Source organism: Ailuropoda melanoleuca, chromosome 5 (assembly GCF_002007445.2).
Source record: "Ailuropoda melanoleuca isolate Jingjing chromosome 5, ASM200744v2, whole genome shotgun sequence".
Lineage (NCBI taxonomy): Eukaryota > Metazoa > Chordata > Mammalia > Carnivora > Ursidae > Ailuropoda > Ailuropoda melanoleuca.
The window spans coordinates 78,381,215-78,403,091 of record NC_048222.1 but is presented as its reverse complement, the minus strand read 5'-3'; the positions used below and the strand labels follow the sequence as shown (position 1 = coordinate 78,403,091).

General features: G+C 46.6%; 1 protein-coding gene across 4 annotated transcripts; it reads left to right on the top strand.

The window, feature by feature from the left end:
* Positions 1 to 525: 525 nt before the first annotated feature.
* Positions 526 to 21,398, top strand: STMN4 (stathmin 4). 4 transcript variants are annotated; one of them, XM_019794333.2, is made up of 8 exons: positions 526 to 677; positions 14,214 to 14,305; positions 15,376 to 15,471; positions 16,132 to 16,212; positions 16,647 to 16,855; positions 17,705 to 17,896; positions 18,586 to 18,639; positions 20,789 to 21,398. In XM_019794333.2, exons 2-7 carry the CDS (start codon positions 14,293 to 14,295, stop codon positions 18,604 to 18,606), a joined length of 612 nt encoding a protein of 203 aa, XP_019649892.1. In that variant the 5' UTR covers positions 526 to 677; positions 14,214 to 14,292; the 3' UTR covers positions 18,607 to 18,639; positions 20,789 to 21,398. The 4 variants fall into 4 exon arrangements, with proteins under 4 accessions (XP_019649892.1, XP_019649894.1, XP_019649890.1 ...); XM_019794335.2 differs by lacking the exon at positions 16,132 to 16,212 and having other exon boundaries at positions 527 to 677; XM_019794331.2 differs by lacking the exon at positions 18,586 to 18,639 and having other exon boundaries at positions 527 to 677.
* Positions 21,399 to 21,877: the final 479 nt, after the last annotated feature.

The following is a 21,877-nucleotide window of genomic DNA, read 5'->3' as shown; positions in this document are numbered from 1 at the left end:
AAGAGGTGTGGCCAACATCAAAGCCAGGTGGCAAGAGGGAAGCCCTGCTCTCCTGGGACCCATGTGCCACGCCCTCACGAGCTCCAAGGCCTGGGGTGTCTGCAGCCTCTCCTTGCCTTCTGAGTCACTGTTCAAACCCACCAGCCCTTCTGACAGAGTTGGAAACAGGCACCAAGCCCTCCAGAAGCTATTTTTAGGGTTCATCTGTTCTTTCTGATTTCTCCTCTAGATTCCATGTTTTCCCACCCCCAGATCCGAAAGAGCTCAAGATTCTGGAAATCATTCCTCATTCCCCCTCTCCAGGTGCTCTCCTTCACTGGACAGCTCAGCTTGCAAGCTGTGCCTTCACCCCCCACCTTCCTGTACCACTCCCTCCTTCTTTTCTGGATCCCCACTCTCACCCTCTGGCCCCCAGCTCCCCAGGCAGCAGGGAAAGCAGGCTATTTGTCTGACATCATCTTCCACTCCCTGGCCTGCTAAGAGTTACTCACTCAGGCAATCCCTGCTCCGCCAGAGGAGACTGTCCAATTGCCAAGCAACCCACTGTTGGCCAATCACGGAGCTCAGAGGTGATGTCATGGCGAGAGCGAGCAGTGGTGCTGATGTGGAGAGAAGCCCAGGGTACCACTAATTGAGGGAGTGAGGAAGGGAGCAGCTCGCTTCGAACGGGACTGCAGGTAAGCAGGAATGAAATGCAAATTATTTGAGGCTTTTCAGACAAAAGAAAAAAAAATTAGCAGTGGCAGAGAGGAGAAGCAAAGGGTCTGGCACCATTTGTGTCGCCTTTTGGTTTCACTCAATCCATTAAACTTTGTCAAATCCTGGGGAAAATGGGGTGACGTGAAAAGAATGGGGCTACCCCAAGGGGTAAGGGGGTGGCTAGAGGCAGTCCTTCTATTCCAGAGCTCAGGAGAGAGAGGGCGGGTGGGAATTGCCAGGGTTTCTTTCGGGTCGATGTCCACGGTGAGTTTTTTGTGCATAAAAATGTTCCATTGCTCAGGCAGACCGGTTTTGTTCAGAGTCTGGCTTCCCCTGAGCTGGCTCTGATGCCCAGACCTGTTTCGAGCTAGCAGCTGCTCTGGGTTTTATATTTCCTTTCTCAGCCACAGTTTTTCTTGGCTCCCTTTCCCATGTGTATCATCCTTTTCTTTCTCCTCTGTCTGTACTGGGTTACTTTTTGCTCCTGGTTCTGAGGATACGATGAGATCACCACCTCTTCCTCACCCCGCCCTGCCCTGAGGTCAACCTGCTCCTACCTGGGCAGGGCCAGAGGGCTGTCAGGCTGCAAACTGCAGGAACCCACAACTGCCACGCCCTGGTCCCCTCTGGTGGCTGAGCCAGCCCCTCCTTGCTCAGCCCACTGCCCTCGCCAGGAGTTTAGGGATTGCTCTGTTCTCATGCAGGGGACCAGGACCGGGGATTTGCTGTCCAGTGGCCAGCTCCGTGCCCACGTGGCGGTGCTGTCTTTGTCTCATTCCTCCCAGGAAGACAGTCAGGTGTGGAGGAGTCCCATTGTCCTGAAAAAAAGCAGGTCCCCTGAACCCTTTGGGGGGGGCTCAGAAATATTGAGGCAGCCCAGGTCTGAACCCTCTGGGCAGGGATACCCCCAAGACCAAGAGAACACATTGGGAAGGGATGACCAGCAGTGGCCCGCTGGAGTCCTGCAGGGTAGGTGGCAGGTTGAGAGAAAGTATGGGAGAATCTGTCTCTATTGAGGCTGAGTCCCCCTCTAGGGGGAGGAAACCTCTCCCACAGGCAGGGAGTCAGGGTGGCAGGGGAATGAGATCATCCATCAGATGAGGAGATAATCATAGTGCTGGAGCCAGAGGTGAGGAGGCAGAGGGGCAAGGATTAGCAGCTCCACCGAATGAAGCTAGAGCTTCCAGAGACCTGCCCTGTCCTCTAGAGCTGGCCAGCACCCTCTCCTCAGCTTGCTCCAAGCCCTCATCTTGCTGCTAGGAACTATGCTTGTACCCTTTATCACCAGTGCCACAGCACCTATCAGTAGGTTCCAGTCCCTCAGAGATCCCCAGCTCCACCCAGGCCACTCCTGGAACAGGCTTGGAGTGGACAAGGATCTTTAACTGCTAGATGGATCCACCAAGAGCATTGTAGGAAGTGAGCTCCCCATCACCGAGGGCATTCAAGCGGATGTTGACCATCTGAAGGGTGGCTATAGAGATTTCTGCATGTGTGGGAGACTGGGTCTAGGTTAGTGTTTTTCACACTGTAGATTGAGATCCAATAGTGTATTGTGAAATCCAATTTGTGAGTTGTAACTGGCATTTTTTTTTCAAATAAAATGGGATAAAATAAAGTAGAAAAAAAGTTGAAACACATCTCATATAGTAGAGTAAATGTTTCCTTTACTATTTTTTACTTATGTATTTTCAGTTATGTAAATATTTATAAATATAATGTTTATATTTATAAATATATTTTAGAAATATTATATTTATAAATAAATATAGATATATTTATATATTTGTGTTTATATTTCAGTTATGTGTACATTTATGTGTATGTATGTAGATGTATCAGTGACTATACACGTGTGTGTGTCAGTATTACGACATGTACATACTGGATCATGATACAAAATGCAGTTCTTTATTGTCAGTCCCAGTAAGAAAAAAACATTGGCTAAGTGACCTTTTTGACCTTTTCTAAGACTGTAAGCCTGTGGATAACTCTTATTAGACTATGAACTTCTTTTTGAAAATTTTTAATTTTTAATTGTGGTAAAATACACATATCATGAAACTTACCATTTTAAGCATTTTATAGTGTACAGTTCAATGGTATTAACTATATTCACATTGTTGGGCAGCCATCATCACCATCCAGCCCCAGAACTTTTTTCATCTCTCCAAACTGAAACTCTGTCCCTGTTGAACACTAACTCTCCATTCCCTCTCCCCACCAGCCCTTGGCAACCCCCATTCTATTTCCTGTCTCTATGAATTTGACTGCTCTAGATACTTTATATAGGTGAAATCATATAGCCTTTGTCTTTTTATGACTGGCTTCTTTCACTTAGCATAATGTCCTCCAGATTCATCCATATCACAGACTATGAACTTCTTGCAAGGAGAGCTGTCTTGTTCAAACATGTCCCAATGACCACGTACAATACAGGTGTCCAAAATCCAAGTACTGTGTTAAGTGGAAAACTGTGTCTCCTCAGGGCGATACTGTGTTCTAAAGGACCTACCAAAAATTGAGAAGTCTGCTCTAATATTGTTCTTTCTGAGCAGAGTGTTGAACAGACATACTATTGGCTTGTGCGGTGGTGGGAATGTCTTGCATTTTTTTGCTTAATGTTTAGATTTCATTTTGGCTCAATAAAAGAAATCCCAGGGCCAAACAAGGTTGGCTGACTTCTCTCAACCGACTAGGCCATTTAAACCACATTTTCCCTAGGGGACGTAAGTGTGCTGACAGATAAGACTTAAAGTAGAGCAATAAAGATTGATAAACTGAGATCCAGAGAGTAAGACATGACAGGAAAGAAGGCAGAGAGGGAAGGTAAGAGAGAGGTAAAAAGAGAAGGACAGAGTGTCTGCGTTCAACCAACCATATAGAGAGAACGGAAAAATTCAGATCTTTTGTGCTGTTGATTTTAAATATTTGGATGTTTTCAAAATCAAAATCATAATCCAAATTCAAAATCCTAAACTTTTAAATCCTTTCTCCAGACCCCCTTGATATCTTTATATAATTTCTCATTTAGCTGGAGACTATCATTTGGAGATACAGAACTCCCAGAGATTTTGAAATCATAGGTAGGTAGAAATGAGACATTTATTTGGAAAAGGGGATAGAAATTTTGGGGAAAATTAGAAAACATTCAAAATGTAATTTTTATAATGCTCTGTAGAGAATCAAACTCTATCCCCTCCCCCCTTTTTTTGGCTTGACTAATAAACACTCATCATGTATAATTTAATTTGCTTATAAGTTAGAATTTGCTATATTTAGAGATGTGATAGTCTGGAAAAAGGTTATTTTTCTGTTTTTCTTTGAGGGAGAGTATCGACAAAAATCTCTTCTGATACTTTTTTTTAGAAGATTTTTAAAATTTATTTGACAGAGAGAGAGAGACAGCCAGCGAGAGAGGGAACAGAGCAGGGGGAGTGGGAGAGGAAGAAGCAGGCTCCCATTGGAGGAGCCTGACGTGGGGCTCGATCCCAGAACGCTGGGATCACACCCTGAGCCGATGGCAGATGCTTAAAGACTGAGCCACCCAGGCGCCCCTCTTCTGATATTTTAAAAAGCATTTTACAGGTTTTTACATTTTTAGTTCCACTAGGAAGACAGGAAAATACACAGATAGAGGTATGCTACCCCTGCTTCCCCATACACACTTATGCTTCTGCCTTCCCTCCCCAGCTCACACTGGTCTTTTCTATCCGTTCAAAATGATCGTTGCCCTGTGTCCATTCCCTTAGGGTCCTTCTCTCAGAGGTAGGTGGTAGGGGGCAAGAGGACAGAACAGATTGGAAGGGGTAGGGCTTTGGGGGCATTGGCCTAGTTTATGGCAGAGCACGAGCAACCGGGGAGTTCAGAGAAAAAACCAAGGAATGTGAATCCAGAGAAAGGAGCTGAGTGCAGACTATAGGGTGAGAGACCCAGCAGGCGAGGGGGTGGGGCAGAGTGCGGGGTTCCAGTGGATCGGTTGGGGGTCAGTGCCCAGAAATGCGAGCCCAGTAGAAAGCAAGGTTGAAGCCGAGAATGAGGAAACAGGTGGATAGGTTCTGTTAGCTGATAGTGCTAACACAACTTGACTATTGATCCTGGGGCAGGTGTGTCTGTCTTCTGTATCTGCCACCAAACAGATATGTAAGGACTCAGTAAGTATTCCATGAACCTGCTTGAAAAATACATTACCCCAGAAGTAGTTTAGCTAACCTAAAGTTGTTTTTTTTTAAATCAAATTAAAGAACTCAGGTACAAAACAGATATGGTACTGATAATGGTGACAAAGAAAGAAAATACTGGAATTTAGACTGTTTGTCTATTTATTTTTCTTTATTAGAGAGGGAGCTGGGGGAGGGGCAGAGGGAGAGGGAAAGGCAGAATCTTCAGCAGGATCCATGCCTAGCGCAGAGCCCTACTCAGGTCTTGAACTCACAACCCTGAGATCACAACCTGAGCCGAAATCAAGAGTCAGATGCTAAACCAATTGAGCCACTCAGGTGCCCTGAATTTTTATCTAATTATAATCAACATATTTATAGAGCTGTATGCAGCTGTTAAATATCTTAAGGCTAAGGAATATGTCTATTAAATTTATCATTGTATTACTTCCTAGCACCTTCCTAGCATGATGCGTATAGTAGATTCTCAATAAATATTTGTTGGTAGAGGAATTTAAGAAAGAAATCAATAATAGTAATCCAGAACTGAAAATACAGATCACTGAGACAAAATCAGGAGGTCTGTAGTGAAAGGAAATAAAAGTATGCAAAATCTCTCATTGTTCACAAAGAAAACCATTAGATGATACTGTTTTCTTCTTAATGTAATGAAACATAGATATAAATGATTTTAACTTGGAGATTAAAACAAGATGTAAAACTTACAAAGCCCTGGGGAAGAATGAAAGAATAAAGAAAACAAGAATAATATTGTAAAAGATAAGAATCTCCCTCGATCGTAGCTAAATGTGGGTTGGAAACCTGGCTGTGCTCCTCCTACTTACTCTTGGGAAAAGCACTGACTCTTTTGGGCCCTCTGTCTCTTCATCTAAAAAGGGTGGGAAATGGAGGTGCCAGAGATCACCACGGCTCCTCCCATCTGTAGGCAGAGAGCTTGACACGTGGAAATGCCTACAAATCTATTGCTTGTTCTCTGCTGATGTGAAAGTGATTTAATTGATTACACTTGGTCGGGCATGTGTATATGTTTGAGCAGGACTATCTGAGGCAATGCCTATTGTAAAAGAGAGCTCAATGGTGGGAACTTAAAGCTTTGGGGTTGCCCATGGTTGGGAGGCAGGTGTGGGGCGGGCAAGGCTTTGTGCGCCCTTCATCCACATGCCCTAGGCAATCATCCATCCTACTTATATTTACACTTGGCCTTGGATATGAGGAAGTACCATGGAACTTTGAAGACGTTAGTTCAAATCCCATCTTTATCATCTTCTGCTTGTATGACTTTGGGCAAATCAAGTCACTTGCCTGAACTGATCATCAGTAAAATGGGTATAATAAAACCTATTTTACAGGATTTGGAGAGAATGCAATGATAAAATATATATGCCCAATTTACAACTATCTAGAAATAATGGACATTAGGAAGAAAAAAAAACTAGAAGGAAATGCCAACAGCAAAAAGTAGCAAGATGACAGGGATTTCTTTTTTACTCTCTGTCACACAGGTGTTCCAAAATAGGATATTAATATTTTTGCAATTAAACATTACATATAAAGTGCACGTACATGCACTTGAAAGTGCCTGGTAAACTACAAAGCACTCTAAAATATTGCTATTGGTGTGATTAGAACTCAGATTACAAGGGCTTATTCTATATGCTGATGCTTCCAAGTACTCAGACCGGGATCTCACACAGTACTGGGGTCACGATACCTTGCAGTCCATCCAGCGACCCTGAATGCAAGTCTGTGCCCTGGAATTTTTCTTCTAATATGTTGATTCTTCTGTACATATTGAATGGAAAATAGAAGCAGCCCAGAAAATGCCATCACTGTAGATTATTTGTAGATTATTTTGTCATTTTTCTAGATTTAATTTTCCTTTTTTGGCTGGCCTCCCAACGTAGCTGTTACAACGAGGAGGGGCTTCTCAGACTTAGGCCTCCAGAGTTCTGTGCTTGCCAACAGGTGACTCTTCTTCATTTCCTAGAAACACAACCGAAGCTGCATTTCTAAGCCCATTAGGTACCATCTGGGAGTTGCTTCTGACCACAGCTCCCACCACCTCTCCTTCATGAAGCCCTTAGAAGCAACCTAGGTGAGGGTAGTGATTAGATAAGCGCTAGCTCCCAAAGCCAGCTAACCACACACCGTTGCGCTTTGCCCAGTTGCCCTCTGTGGGTCTCACTGGTCTGGTCTTGGCTGGAGCTCTAATATCTGCTCCTTCTCCCTTTATAACATGGTCCATGGTACAGCTGGGGAGTTGCTGTGGACCCGCAGGGCATCTGCAAAACTTTCAGAGGCTCCAGATTCTCACCCTGGGGACCTGTTTCACGTTTTCATCACCCAAAACCCCTGCAGTTATTTTAGGACCCAGCGGAGGGCTTGGCACAGAATTATATATTCAAAAAATATTGTGAAAAGAACCACATTCATGAAGAAATAATTTATCTTCTTCTTCTTCTTTTTTTTAACCCAGATAAGACGTATGGCTTTCAGTCAAAGTCTTCTGATCAGCATAAAATAACCAAGGTTACTGTTCAGAAATAGGGTTCCATGACATTTAGGTAGCTTGTACAGCTGATGTCAGGCACATACATAACTTCAACAGGATGAGTAATTGGGACAGACCTAAAGAGCCACCTCCCTGTACTGCCTGTGGTTAGAAGTCCTGCATCAGAGCTCACTGTGTCCCTGCTCTGATTCCACGCTGGAGTCCTGGTATCACCCCCGGACACCCTCGCCAGGGACCACTCTAGTGAAGTCACTAGAAGTTACCTAGTAAATGGTCACATGGCATCAGAGAGCTTGGTGCTTAACTCGATCAGCTCCTGGTCATCAGTCACGTTACAGAAAGCCTGGGAGCATGGGTTACCATTTCTGGTCACATAAAAAGTCCTTTAAATCCCCATCTTTTCATGCTGCTCAGGTGACCCCCATGTGGGTTTTCCCCTCATGTCCTAGTGTGTGGGAGGAGGGAAGGGATCAGTATGAAGGGTAAGGGTACTGGAATTCAAAGGTTTGGACCCTGGTCCATTTCAGCCACCAACCCAGTATGACCTCTGGATCTCTGATCCTTGGGGAGGGCATATTGGCACTTTGGAAGGGACAGTTGGTGGTAGTGTGGGTTGGATATGTGCAGTTCAGAGTGTTTAGTTTACCCAGCTATTGCCCACTACAGGCTGGAGCACCTCTAGTCTAGTGACCACCAAAGAGTCCCACCGTATATTCCTGGGAGTGAGGCTGTCCTCGTTGAGGACCTCTGACTAAGGATCAGCTGTTCACTCCACCCCACTGCTGCCATTCGAGGGAAAAACTGGCTTCTAACTGGTGGCTTGAACTCTTCACTTTAGACATCTTTCCCCTCACTATGCCACATGAGATCCCCCTTTAGTCAACGGCCTTAATTTCTAGAACTTCTCTCTCAGCCACCCCCTCTGCCAGTCAAAAATATTCACTCTGCATCTTGTCTCTTTATGGCCTGGGTCTCTTTTCAATTGAGTTATCGCTAACCAATTATTTCTACCAGTTACGTTAATGGTTCAATGCATCAACAAAAATGTGTGATCACTTGCTTTTCTATACATAGACTCTTAGATGCTGGAGCTGGAGTAAATGCATAGATTGGTTTGCAAACAAGAAAGCAGTACTGGGTGGGATGCAAACAGTTCAGGTTGTTACTTGTTCTAGGTGGGTCCTCATGGCTTTGTGCCTAGTCCTGGCTTCCAAACTTGCTCTCCTAATCTTTTCCCCAAGCTGATGCTGCCAGAAGGATCTTTTTGCCTGAGTAGCAACTAATGACAGAGATGGGCTTCAGAGTGAACCTTCCAGCTCTGCCCTTACTACCTGTAGGCCTTTGTGTCCTTAACCTCACTCTGCTGAGCCTCAAGTTCCTCCCAACAAATAACCTCAGAGAACAAATTGAGATAATGGTTGCGAATTTTCTGGTACCAAACAGATGTTCAAGATTTGGTAGCTATTCCTGTTGCTATTATCATAAGCATCACATTTCCCCTCTCCCCTCTTAGTCCAAAGATGTCAGTGCCTTCCTACTGAATAGAATATAAAGCACAATTGCTTTCCCTAGTCTGCAGGTCCCTGATCTTCCTATTGCTATTCTACTAGTTGGTCCCAATGAGTCCTGCATGCAGCCCAGTGGGTCCTCTCTGTTCCCCAGGAAATCCAGTCAGTACGCCCACACAAGTTCCAAAGCTATGGCAGGGATAGAGGCACCTGCAGAATCTGAATTGCAGAAGGCTAGTACACTCTGACCTTTGCCATCTGAAACTTGAGTCCTCTCACCGTCTGCTATGCTGGAGCAATAATGGCCAGCACAGGGGCTGGGCTGTCCAGGGGGCCCTGCCTCCTGACCAGTAGTCTGCACCCATCAAAAGTGCTGGGGAGTGAGCACTGGGCAAGAGTCAGGAGGCCACTGTCGTGGGCTCTGGTTCTATGGCTTTGGCTGAGTGGGTATAACTCATCTACCTTGAGTTGGGAACTGCTTTGATCCTTGCTATGGCTGGATATAGTCATTCTCTTGGCTTCCCTAGCACTACCAAGCCCTGGGACTGGCCTCTGCCAGAGCAGAAACCATGCAGAAAGCCTCTGTGAGGGCCAGACATTTGCCCCAGCACAAAGTTTTGCCTTATGATTCTCTGATGTGTCACGTTTTGGATGGAATTTCCCCCAATGGGCCTGATTCATGTCTCCTCTGACCTCTATTGTCTCTTAATTTTCATCTTGCCTCCCTGAATTCCTGGTATTTTGTCCTCTGTGACCTTAAGCAATAATATTCCTTAACGCCCTTCTCTGGCAGATGTGGGACAGGCCTTGTGGCCCCACTGCATTGCAGGTATGTTGCTGTGGCCTGACAACATAGCCCAAACTAACCCAGGCCACCAAGTCATTTAATAGATTTCACAGTGTTGTGAGAAGCTTGTAGGGACTAGGCTACAGATTAAGGGTGGTTTGTGGGCCTTTGGGTTGACCGGACATGCCCAGGAAAATGACCTGAATTGATGGTGCTCTAAGATGGGAGAACAGAGGCCTCAGAGCCATTCTGAAGGGCCTCCAGGCCATGGGTTAGCATAACTAGATCTTCCAAGTGGTGTGCATCCAATCTGGGTCTAACCCCCAGAAAACTTGGAGTCTTCATGTAGCCAGGCTAAGTGCTGGGGAGGAGGGTATGACTGGCCCCATTCAACTCTGATGCTCCATGCTAATTAGGGGCAAAGTCAGGCCCCCTGCTCTGGCTGCCACCACCCAATGTCTTAGGACCCCTTTTCACTGCTTGGCCTTCTAGAAGAGTCTATGCCCTCCCTCCTGGCCCCTTCTATCCTTTCTCAGAATGTCCCATGGGCAGCAACATCTTTTGGGTCTTGAATGCAATAGAAATGATGTGACAATGGCATGAGGATTTATAAGGGCTCCGTGTACCCATAAGTACAAATATACAAATTATCTTAAGGAACAAGTCAACTGTGTATAAACATTAGTAGCTGAGATAAGGTGGAAGAATCACAAGTTTGAACCCTGGCTCTGTCACTTACCGCGTGTGTTTGTTTCCTGCAGCTGCTGTAACAAATGACCACACACTTAGTGGCTCAGAGCAACACAAATTAATTCTCTCCCAGTTCTGGTGTCTGGAAGTCCAAGACCAAGGTGTCAGCAGGGTCACAGTCTCCCAAAGACTTTAGGGGAGGAAACTTTTGTGCTTCTTCCAGGTTCTGGTATCTCCAGCTGCTCCTCGGCTTGTGTCTGCATCAATCCAATCTCTGCCTCCCTCTTCAGATGGCCTCTCCTCTCTGTCTGTCTGCTCTCTGTGTGTCCCTTTTAAGGACTCTTGTTGTTATATTTGATGCCACCTAGATAATAAACAATGATCTGACCCTGAGGTCCATAACTTAATTCAATCTGCAGAGACCCTTTCCCAATAAAGTCACATCCCCAAGTCATGGGAGTTAGGATGAAGACATATCCTATTGGGAAACATATTCAACCCACTACACTGGATGGCTCTGGAAATGTCACTTACCCTCTCTGAGCCTCAATTTCCACATCTATAAAATGGGGACAACAATCCTTACATCATAAGGTTATTATGAAAATGAAGATGTAGTCATCTGTCACACAGTAGATGCTCTAGAAATATACATTTTTGATTAAGCAGACTCTGGCCCTGTGAAGGAGAGAGCTCTCAGTCACAGATTCCTTGGCCATGCATACCTCTGCACATCTCTGGAGTGTCTCCTGTTCCCTGCCCTGGTCTTCCTTCTCAGCCTCTCTGACCTATGTTCTCTACCTGGTTTCTCATGCTCCTATAACTCCTAGCACAATCTCTTCCACTGAAGTGTAGAAAACACCTAGTCATGTTTTTGATTAAACCATATCTTCAGATCAGACTGGTATTTCCCGAGTCCCCAAGACCATGGAGGAACTAACATCCAGTTCCTCTCCTGGCCACGAAGGAAGAGCTTAAAAGTAAGAAGACCTGGAACAAAGAACCATCTCTACCACTAAGTAGCTGTGCGACCTTAGCTAAGAATCTTAACTTCTCTGAGCCCCAGGTTCTTTATCTGAAAGTGAAGCTGATGATGTCTATCTTGTCAGCCCAGCCTCACGTGAAGACTAATTAAGATAATGTAGGTGACAAGATTTGTAATTTGTGCTCCATGAGTGGAGGGCCTTAATTGTCATTCCCAGCTGGGGCTGAGGGACACAGTCCCTCATTCCAGGTACCTACTCCTACAGAAAAAGTCCAGTTCAGTCCCCCTTCTTTTTCAGAGGGTCCTTCTCTGCCTTTCTTCACTTACTTGGACTCCCCTGCTTTAGATCCATTACCTAGGTTAAGTCTGATGCCGCTCCCTCTCCTGGCAAGGGTTTGCTCACCCTGCCAGTCACCTCATCAGTCAGCCTGGTTATGAGCCAAAATTGTGTGGAATGGAGCCTCATGACCAGGGATGTCACATCCAGGCCCTGTTCAGGGACCCACTGGTACTGTCAGGATCAGCTTGACTCTGAGGAAAGAGGCCCATTGTGCTGCACAGCGAGGGGGGTGGTGCATGGCAGGGGCCTCTGACTCCAAAGAACAAAAAGACGCTGCAGGGAAGAGAGCATTTTAAGGCCAGTTAACCTGGCTTCAAATCTCTGCTTTTATAACTCTCTAACCTCATGACCCTGAGTAAGCCACATAAATCCTCTGAGTCTATGTTTCCTTATCTGCAAATGGGGATTGCAGTCCTTAATTGCAGAACTGGTGAGGACCAGAGGCAGTGACTTTCAACCAGTGTGTGGGGGCTGGTGGCTTCCCTGATAGAAAAGGCAGAGGAAAGGAAACTCACATTTATTAAGTACCTCATTTTTGCTGGATGCTGTACAAATGCTTTTCTCATTTAATTTGTGCAACTTGGTGCAGAATTAAGATGGAGAAAGCAAATTGGACATGTGAGTGACAACTAGTAAGTGAGATCAAGTCTGAGTTTGACTCCGCATTGGTCTGGTCTTAAAGCTGAGGCCCTGCTCCAGTTGGCTCCCCTGCCCAGCCACAGCTAATACAGACCCTGGTTGCCAGAGGGAAAACACCTCATTAAGGAAGGAAAGGGGCTCTACATCCATCTCAGTGTCTTTTGCCTTGTGAGATGCAGGCAGTGAAGTTGTTGGCTCAAGTCACCCTCTGCTGGCACAGTGACCACTGAAGGTGACTGTATTAGTCGGCGTTCTCCAGAGAAACAGAACCAACAGGATGCATATAAAAAGAAATTTATTACGATGGATTAGCTCATGTGGTTATGGAGGCTGAGAAATCCCACAGTCAGTCACCTGCAAGCTGGAGACCCAGGAAAGCTGGTGGCATAATTCCAGTCCAATTCTGAAGGCCAGAGAACCAGAGCTCTCACGTCTGAGGGCAGGAGAAGATGGATGTCCATCTCAAGCAGGGAGAGTGAATTCATCATTTCTACCCCTTTCGATCTATTAAGGCCCTCAACAGATTGGGTGAGACCCACCCACACTGGGGAGGGTCATCTTTTCTCAACCTATCCTCTTAAATGCTAACTTGTCCTTCAGACACTCTCACAGACAAAAGCAGAAATAATGTTCACCGGTTATCTGGGCATCCCTTAGCCCAGTCAAGTTGACACAAAAATTAACCACCGCAGAGGCCAAAGATCAAGGGGTTCCCATGACAACTGTTTACCACTGGCTATTTCTCACTCTGTTGGTTACCAGCCTTGAGTGGAGCCCTGTCACTTGCTGTTTCACCTCCCCTTCCTCCTTCACACTCTCTGGTCCAGTATCAACCATAGACACAGAGCTTTCTCACCCCCACCATCCTTGCTTGTCCTGCTCCCTTGGCATAATGCCCTCCCTGCTTAATTCCAACTCGTCATCTAAGACTCAGCTCAGGTGCTGCTAACACCAGGGGCCACTGTCTCGCTCCTCAGGGTCTCATGTTGAGTATGAAGCCCCATCTCTGTGCTCCCACAATAATGGTGCACGCTGATTTCCATCTCTGTACCAACCACATTATGATGATATTATTCTATAATAATGTTTGTCTCTCTCATAGTCCAGGGTTATCTTAAATAGAGTAAAGGAGTGCTTAAGACAGAGGTTCTTGGTGGGTAGTGAGTGAGGGGCCATCTGTAGTAGTATTTTGACATCCTCTGTCCAATTCCCTTTGATCCCATATCAGAATGGGCTGGGTGGGGAGGTCTGGCGTGGGAATAGGGAGAAATTCAGGACATATAGTTATTTTTTGAAAACCTCTCAAGTGATTCTGACTTAGGATTTGTCTCTCACCCTAACCTTTGCTTTGGGCAAGCCATCAAGCTGCACAGAGAGACAAATGAACACCTCTTTCTTTTTTAAGATTTTATTTATTTATTTGACAGAGAGAGAGAGACAGTGAGAGAGGGAACACAAGCAAGGGCAGAAGGAGAGGGAGAAGCAGGCTTCCCGCTGAGCAGGGAGCCCGATGCGGAGCTCGATCCCAGGTCCCTGGGATCATGACCTGAGCCGAAGGCAGACGCTTAAAGACTGAGCCACCAGACGCCCACAAATGAATACCTCTTGACACATACAGTTTTGGGAAATCCATGTCTGATACTCAGAGGGGCTTGAGACTAGAAAGCCAATCATGCAACTGTCATTAGTACATGGAAACTGAACTTGATTGTGGTGATATTGAAGAGGGGGTCTGTGTTTGGGAAAGGGAGAGTGGGTGTGTAGAGTTCCTGGAGTTGGGAACAGACCAGGAGTTCCTGGGATTCCCTCCCCAGTTGTAAAGACCTTTCTTATGCGAATAACCCATCAGTGGTAAAACACTCTCTTTCTCAGATTTGTGATAGCATCCTGAGCTGGTGACAGACCTACTTTGTGACTTTCAGCCAGATTCAGCCCTCACATTCCAGAAAACATGACCCTCGCTGGTAGGTACAAAAACTGTTTATGTGATGGGGCACCACAGCGTAGGATATTTCTGCACACATATATATGTACTTACATAGGCACAGAGAAGGATAAAAGACTGATGGGAAATACACCTAAGGGTAAAAGAAGTTCTCTCTGGATGATGGGTGGAATCACCATTGAACTTCTTTTCCTTTTACTCATCTGTGTGTGTTTTTAAAAAGTTTTTACGATGCACATATGTTATTTTACACTTAATTATGAGGAGGAGAGTGCCTGAGCACTGTGCTGGGTTTAGCTGAGGACAGAGAGAGCCTGAACATAGTGGAGCTTAAAACAAGGGGCATTGGCCCCAGGGTGGTGGGTGTGCAGGCAGGAGCCAGGGCAAGGATGGGCTGGACTTCACCATGTCAGTTCTAACCGGTGATCTCCTGGTTTTCAAATCCTCCCCTGACACAAAGATGCTAGATGGTGGTGGGGGTACTCCTCCAGCCCTCATGGACACCAGCACTTCTGGCTTTGACCAATTCACTGGGAAGGTCAGAGAAGACTCACATTCTGACCTTGACACTCAGTGAGGGGCAAGACTAGAGGGATGGTGGTGAGCTTCTTTACCTTTCAGAGAAGCACTGCTGAGTACTTTGAGTAAAATGGAATGTGGATTTCCTGCATCTTGGAGCAAAGTAAATGAAATATTCTGGCAAGTGGGAGGAAATAGAGAACCAGTTTCAGGGTAACCAGGCTGAGGCAAAGGCACTAGTGCTTATGGTCTTTACCTGACGGCATTTTTCATTCAGTACTAAGAAGGGAAACAATGTACTGCGGAGAAGATGGGATCATGGGGTGCTCTGGAAGGCTCAGATTCTAATAAAGTGAGCAGAAGTGGACCTAATCACACAGGAATCCTAAACCAGGATGCTTAGGACAAAGGGGGCTGGATCCTCAGCCAAGGGATGGGTCTGGGTGGTTTAGGTGCCTCTGTGGAGCCTGGTCACCCCTAGCTGTTCAGGCACCTGGACTCAAACAAAAGCTGACTTCTGAGTCTGTGGGGGGGGGGGGTCACCATGTTGTACTGCTGGTGTTTCTGCAGCCTACAAAGAGAAGATGAAGGAGCTTCCATTGGTGTCCTTGTTCTGCTCCTGTTTTCTTGCTGATCCCCTGAATAAATCATCCTACAAATATGAAGGTAAGTGAGGGCCACCATTGGGAGAGTAATTTGTGAAGTGTTCCTGGGCTCATATCCATGAGTACCACACTCTTGTCCTAATTTCATGAAACTCTCCTCCCCGTGTCATGTTGTCTTCCCCAAAGCCAATAAAACTACCACAGCTTATTCTGAGGGTCTAAGCCTCAGGGCTGGTGTGGGGCTGCACCTGGGAGACTAGACAGCCATTGAAAATCTGAATCAGACCCTCTGTAGAGCAATCTTGAGCTTAAGTTTTCTTCATTCATTTAACAAATGGATGCTATGGAGGATATAGAGGTGAAGCAGACAGAGATTTTGCCCTTGGAGAGCACCTAGAATAGAAGACAAGATGCCATATAAATCACTAGAGTTCACGGTTGACTGGACTCCTCTGTGAATGGTAGAGAAGGCTCTGAGAGTACAGAGGTGGAGAGAAGACTTCCACCCGCAGCCAACCAATGAGGGTGGCCATGCTTACCGGGACCTGTGATAGGGTCCCAGGACATTGGCAGGGAGCACTGAATGGCCACATTCTGCTCAGAGAGGGGAGGGGAACAGGTCACCTCTTAATTTCCCAGGGATTAAAAGGAAAGGACAGGTTTGTTCTGGAAATGAGAGGTGGGAGTGCTTGGGTTACCTGAGATTGTTTTTTCTGTCTAGGCTGGTGTGGGAGACAGTGTAGGAGGAAAGATCAAAGCCAGCGGAAAGACAGTGCTGACTGGAGAGAAAGAAGAGAGCAGGGTAGGAGGGAGCAGGGGAGAGGTGGCAACAGGCTGAGCCATCAGATTGGTAGTGGGACGAGGAGTGGATGGGTGGTGGGTGGTGGGCAAACGCACCACTGTTGGCCACCACTGAGGACAATTTGAGCAAGAGCTCAAGTATGGCAGGAGCCTTATGGCAGAAGCAAAAGCAAAAGCGTTTGCTACAGCCATTATTAGAAACCATGAATCCTGGGACCTCTACTCTTGGAGCTGAGTCCTTGCTGTGGCTACCAACCCCTTTAGCTCTATCAGAGCCCATTAATCTTAGGTGCACGTTCAGGACCAACCCAGAACCCTGGTTGTTGATTTTCCTTGGGGACCCCGGATCTCCCATATATTTGTGCATGTGTGCATGCTTTTGGGGTGCCAATCTAGTCTACAGGGGGTGAGCAGCCCCTTTCCTGCTCTCTGCAGCAGACACAGTGGACCTGAACTGGTGTGTAATTTCTGACATGGAAGTCATTGAGCTGAACAAATGTACCTCGGGCCAGTCCTTTGAAGTCATCCTGAAGCCACCCTCCTTTGATGGGGTTCCCGAGTTCAATGCCTCCCTACCCAGGCGGCGAGACCCATCACTGGAAGAGATCCAGAAGAAACTAGAAGCAGCTGAGGAGCGAAGGAAGGTAAGTGCTGTCCTTTCCTTCGTCCAACTCAGCATGACAGGAGAGAGTTGGAGAAGATAAGAGGTGGACCTGAGCTGGGGTCAGGTCACCACCCACCTAAAAATATTTAGGTAGCGCCTCCCATGTACAGGGCAGATAATGAGGCACCATTGAGGAAAACAAGGAAGTAAAGGTCCCTGGTCTCTAGGAGCTTACAGTTTGGCTAGAGGGATAAGGCATCACATTACATATGTCCAAGAGGTGGCCTAATATGCACACTAACAGGAGGAAGACATTGACAAGCACTGAAGATTTATGGAAAGGCTAGACAATCAAGGAAAGTGTTCCTTAACTGGGGGAAGAAGGTCATAGGATGGTATACTTCCACCCTGTTGTGCGCCTGCTGTGTTTCCTATTGATTCTTATGGCTCAACTCCAGTATCATCTTTATGTAAGCTTTTCATCTTTGAAGCAGAAACTAATTTTCTTCTCCCTTGGATCCCTATAGCATTCCCTCTCTACCTCTTAAGGCATATATGTCACATGCTAGTCTGGATTAGAGTTGTATATATATGTCTTACCTCTATGAGACTTTTTTCTTTCCCAAGTTGCTAGGATAGTGCTTGGCACATAGTCATATAATATTTGTGAATGAATGAATGAAGGAGGGAATGAATGAAGGCAACGAGAAAAAAAGAACTGAAGGAATGGTGGGAAAATCCAGATAGTGTCCTTGCTTCTTGTCAGTGGCCAGGGACCAGGCTCAGAGAGGTGTGTGTTCTGGGTGTAGAGCTCTTAAGTTATGATGGTGAAAACACACCGTGGCATGCTCATTTTCAAGGGCGTCTTTCTCCCTTTGTGCTGCCTTAGTACCAGGAAGCTGAGCTCCTGAAGCACCTGGCAGAGAAACGAGAACATGAGCGGGAGGTGATCCAAAAAGCCATTGAGGAAAACAACAACTTCATCAAGATGGCTAAGGAAAAACTGGCTCAGAAGATGGAATCCAATAAAGAGAACCGGGAGGCCCACCTTGCTGCCATGTTGGAACGGCTGCAAGAGAAGGTGGGTGTTCATGGTGAGAGAGGAGACTCCTTGAACAGTCTCTTCCTTCTATGGCAAGTATAAAGGACCTACATATTATTTCAGGTAGCAAATAGCCTCAGGTAGGAAAGGGGGTATTTCTGTTAGGCTGGATCCTTACAGAGTTTCAAGGGATTTTTTGGGAAGTCACAGGCAAGAAACATGAGCCGAGCTTTGGAATTCCTTGGGGGATATTATGCACAGCTACACAATTGAAATTTCTCATTGTCTTAGGGAGATTAGACCTCTTATCTTCTAGAGAAAGCCTGCCTAATGCAAAAGAGTAAGGACGAACAAGCGATTGTACATTCCTGGCTTCATCCTTGAATGGACCGATTCGATTTAATGAAAGATGATGACTTGGGCTCTTGGCTCTAAGCCAAGGGCATGATAAGCTGAGTTGACCATTGAGCAGGAAACATGATTCTCTCCAAACCTCTTGATATGGACTGAGTGAGTCACGGGTCTTTCCAATATTCTGCCCTTTGTCAATAAACCAAATGGTGTCACCTACATATGAGAAACGTGAGAGACTGGGATTGGTCCCACGTGTCAGCAGAATAACAGCCCGTTCTGCTGAGAACACGTTGGCCTCATTTCCTGAGTCTCAAGGCTGCCCCAGTTTCTCCTGCAGCTCCTGGGAGAGCTCCAGCTCTGTGTTTTATTTCCAGGAGCCGCCTGCTGCGCGGTGACTCCCGGGACCCGATCGGTGGCCTCGTCCCATGGTGAGCAGCGTGGTCCCCACTCCTTCCTGCCCATCCACCTAGAGTCTCAGGCCCTTGGCAATAGCTACTAGAAAGATTGGTTTCTTCACAGGGGATCTGAATGTTGGATAGGCCCTGCAGCTGGCCAGCATGTGGCAGCCCTTCCACTCTCACACTCCACCCTTCTAGCAGTAGTAAGACTTCCACCAAATATCAGATGGGAGGGAAGTGATCTAGGTCTCATTTCAGTCTTCCCTAGTTATTAAGGGATGGCTAGGAGCAAACTCTTGCAGGAAAAAAAAAATCTGGGATTGCCATAAAATGGAGCATGGGCTCTCAGGCCAAACCCAAAAGAAATAATTGAGGCTAGAGTCACACTATGGCATTTAAAAAATGGCAAAAACACTTTTACTTCTGCCTACTCCTATCCTCACAATAAATCCATGAGGTAAGCAGAATAGTATTATCCTTATTTAATTAATGGGGAAACAATGTCAAAGAAGGTAAAAAAAACTTGGCCAGGGTCATACAGCCACTAAGCAGTACGGCTGGGACTAGAACCCAGTTCTCTGGCTATGTAAGTCCAGGGGACTCTTTCAACCCCTGTTTCAGGGGCACCAGCCCACAATCATCCCGTTGGCCTTTTGCCAGAGAGGGGACCATTGGAGACCAAAGAAAGAGAGCCCAGAAATCTAGGGTTCTGCCCAGAGAGCTCACCTGAATGGAGGTCAATTCCAAGGGGAAGAGATTGAGAAGCCCCCACTCTGGAGGTGGGGTAAGACTCAAAGAAGCAGGATGTCAGTCAGAATCTGAGTGGGCATCACTCCTTTGGGGTTGTGACCCTCAGCCACTGATGAAGGCAGGAGGTGGAATAAAAGACAGGTGCATAGCTCCTGCCCTGCTCTAAGCCAATGCTTTCTGTGTCGGTATCTGCATGAGGCACTGACCATATACATCAGATTAACCTGGAGTAAAGTTTAAAACTACAGATCCTTGGGAATCTACTGCTCTACTGTCATGGGAAACCTGAGGATCCAGCAGTTTAACAAATTCCCTAGGTCATGCTGATACATAGCAAGGTTTAGAACCACTGTCCTAGACACCACTACCTACACTTTCCCCACGGCCATGGAAAGTTCTAAGGCCTTCTCAGGGATGGATTCATAGTTTAAGGTATATCCTGGGCTCCTGGACTGCCTGGGTCTGGCAGAGACAGGTCTGACATGATTGCCAGGGTCTGGCAGAGAAAATATTTATTGACACCCGCCATGTGCAAAGTGCCATAGGAAGAATTGGGAAATACAAAGAAGAAAAAGGAGTGCTCCCTGTCTACAAGAAAGTCACTGTCCAACAGAGGACCCAGACAGATGCACAATGAGCAGTGACGTCAGGCAGATATTAGTGTCCTAGAAGTGAATGCTAAAATCACAGAATTCTAGAGGTGAAAAGAGCTTCCGGGTTAAGGCCCTCTCTTTAAAAACCAGGGAGCTGAGGCCTGATTGATGAAGCAATTGGTCAAAGTCACACAGCTGATGGGTCTTTGAAGTCAGAGATCATCTTCTGGCTTGATTACGCTGTCCGACGAAGAGGGTTCTCATACACCACTTGTGAGAGAGTCCGCTTTTTGGAGTTGGGTGACATTTCCAAAAATGACATTTCCAAAAAAAAAAAAAAAGAGGCCTCATCTTTCACCAAGGGGCTGAGGGAAACAACTTGCACTGAGGGGTTGGACAGAAATGAAAGCAGCTGTCACGTTGCAGGTGTGTGTCGGGCACTTTTGTAATGAGGCCTGTCTGTTCCACCGGCTCCTCCGGCGTAGCTACACTGAGCTACTCCTTACATTAAGTCAAGCAATGCACTCAGTGCAAGCCCAGGATGGCCAGGTGAAGGAAGGGGAGGCTGGTGGGTTCTGGGGTCACTGTGAGGTGGGTCCCCCATGGGAAGTTGGCCCCAGTCAGTGAGCCACCTGGGGCCGCACCAGCCGGCTTGCTCACCTGCCTCCTGCCAGTCTCACCTGCCACCTTCTGCCCCTTCTCAGGACATCTTTGCAGACCTTCCTCTTCACTTCCTGCGGCAAAAATTCTTTACTTTGGGTTCTCTTGCCCCTCGGCTTTCCTTTTTCCCTGGGGAAGCCTGTGTGACCTGCCCTTTTCGTTCCCTTCCTTCTTAGGACAAGCACGCGGAGGAGGTGCGGAAAAACAAGGAGCTGAAGGAAGAGGCCTCCAGGTAAAGCCTAGAGGCCAAAGAAGTTTCCAGAACAGCCGGACAGCTCCAGCAGCTCCGCAGTTCCCGAGGCAGCCTCGCCCGCCGTCGGCTGCTCTCCCAGCACTGGGGTTTGGGGGGAGGGGGGTGGCCAGGGGTGTTTCCTCTGCTTTTGGTGTTTGTACATGTAAAGAATTGACCAGTGAAGCCATCCTATTTGTTTCTGGGGAACAATGATGGGGTGGGAGAGGGGAGAGAAGGAGAGAATTTGGGGAAGAAGGTAGAGAAGGACTCATGGACATTGCAACCCTGCCCACCACAGACTCAGGTCAAGTCCTTGGCTTTTCTTCACAGCGAACGTCCAGGCACCACGTGGGAAGCTGCAAATGGAGTAGTACAAGTACCAAGTGAAGGGTGGAGTCCTGGGTGAGGCAGTGGCCTCAGGGCGTGGCACGAGAAACCCAGGGAGAGGGTGGGGGGCCGGATGTATTGCTTCCGCCCTGCAACAGGTGGGATGAGGTCTGAGTGTGTGTGTATTAACTATCATCTTTTGATCATCATGACCAATGAAATATTTACTCCAGGTCTCCCGTTCTTTATTTCCTGAATTTGTCCTTTGAGTGATGGACAGAATATTCTTGAATTTGGTTTCCACCCGTTAGGTGGCAGATGCCCCTTTTGTTCCTTAATTGGACCGTCAGCGTGTCTGAGAGGTGCTGGGCGAGGTGGGTTAAACATGCCAGCCTCTGGCATAATTGAAAAAGTTTGCTTTTGCTTTTCTTCTTCTTCTTTTTTTTTTTTTAAACCCCTTTTTTGGGTTGTCCATTATTGGGTTGAGTTCACTGAATTGATGAGGAAAGAAATTTCATCTTGCCTTCTGTGTACTGACTTTCTAACGGTCCCCAACATGAACAGTAAGAAGAAAGTTCTCACTTTGGGAGTGTGGGATTCTAGGTGGTCACAAAAGTGAGCGAGGGAATACAATGTTTGTTAGTGGAAAGCAGAGGGATCATTTCAGACCCAGCAGTTGCCTTATCCAGAACACTAAACCATGACT

Excerpts from the sequence above, each read along its gene's own strand:
- STMN4 (XM_019794331.2), top strand. Across the intron at positions 16,856-17,704 it reads CAGCTGAGGAGCGAAGGAAG|TACCAGGAAGCTGAGCTCCT; the intron begins GTAAGTGCTGTC and ends GTGCTGCCTTAG. Across the intron at positions 17,897-20,788 it reads TGGAACGGCTGCAAGAGAAG|GACAAGCACGCGGAGGAGGT; the intron begins GTGGGTGTTCAT and ends CTTCCTTCTTAG.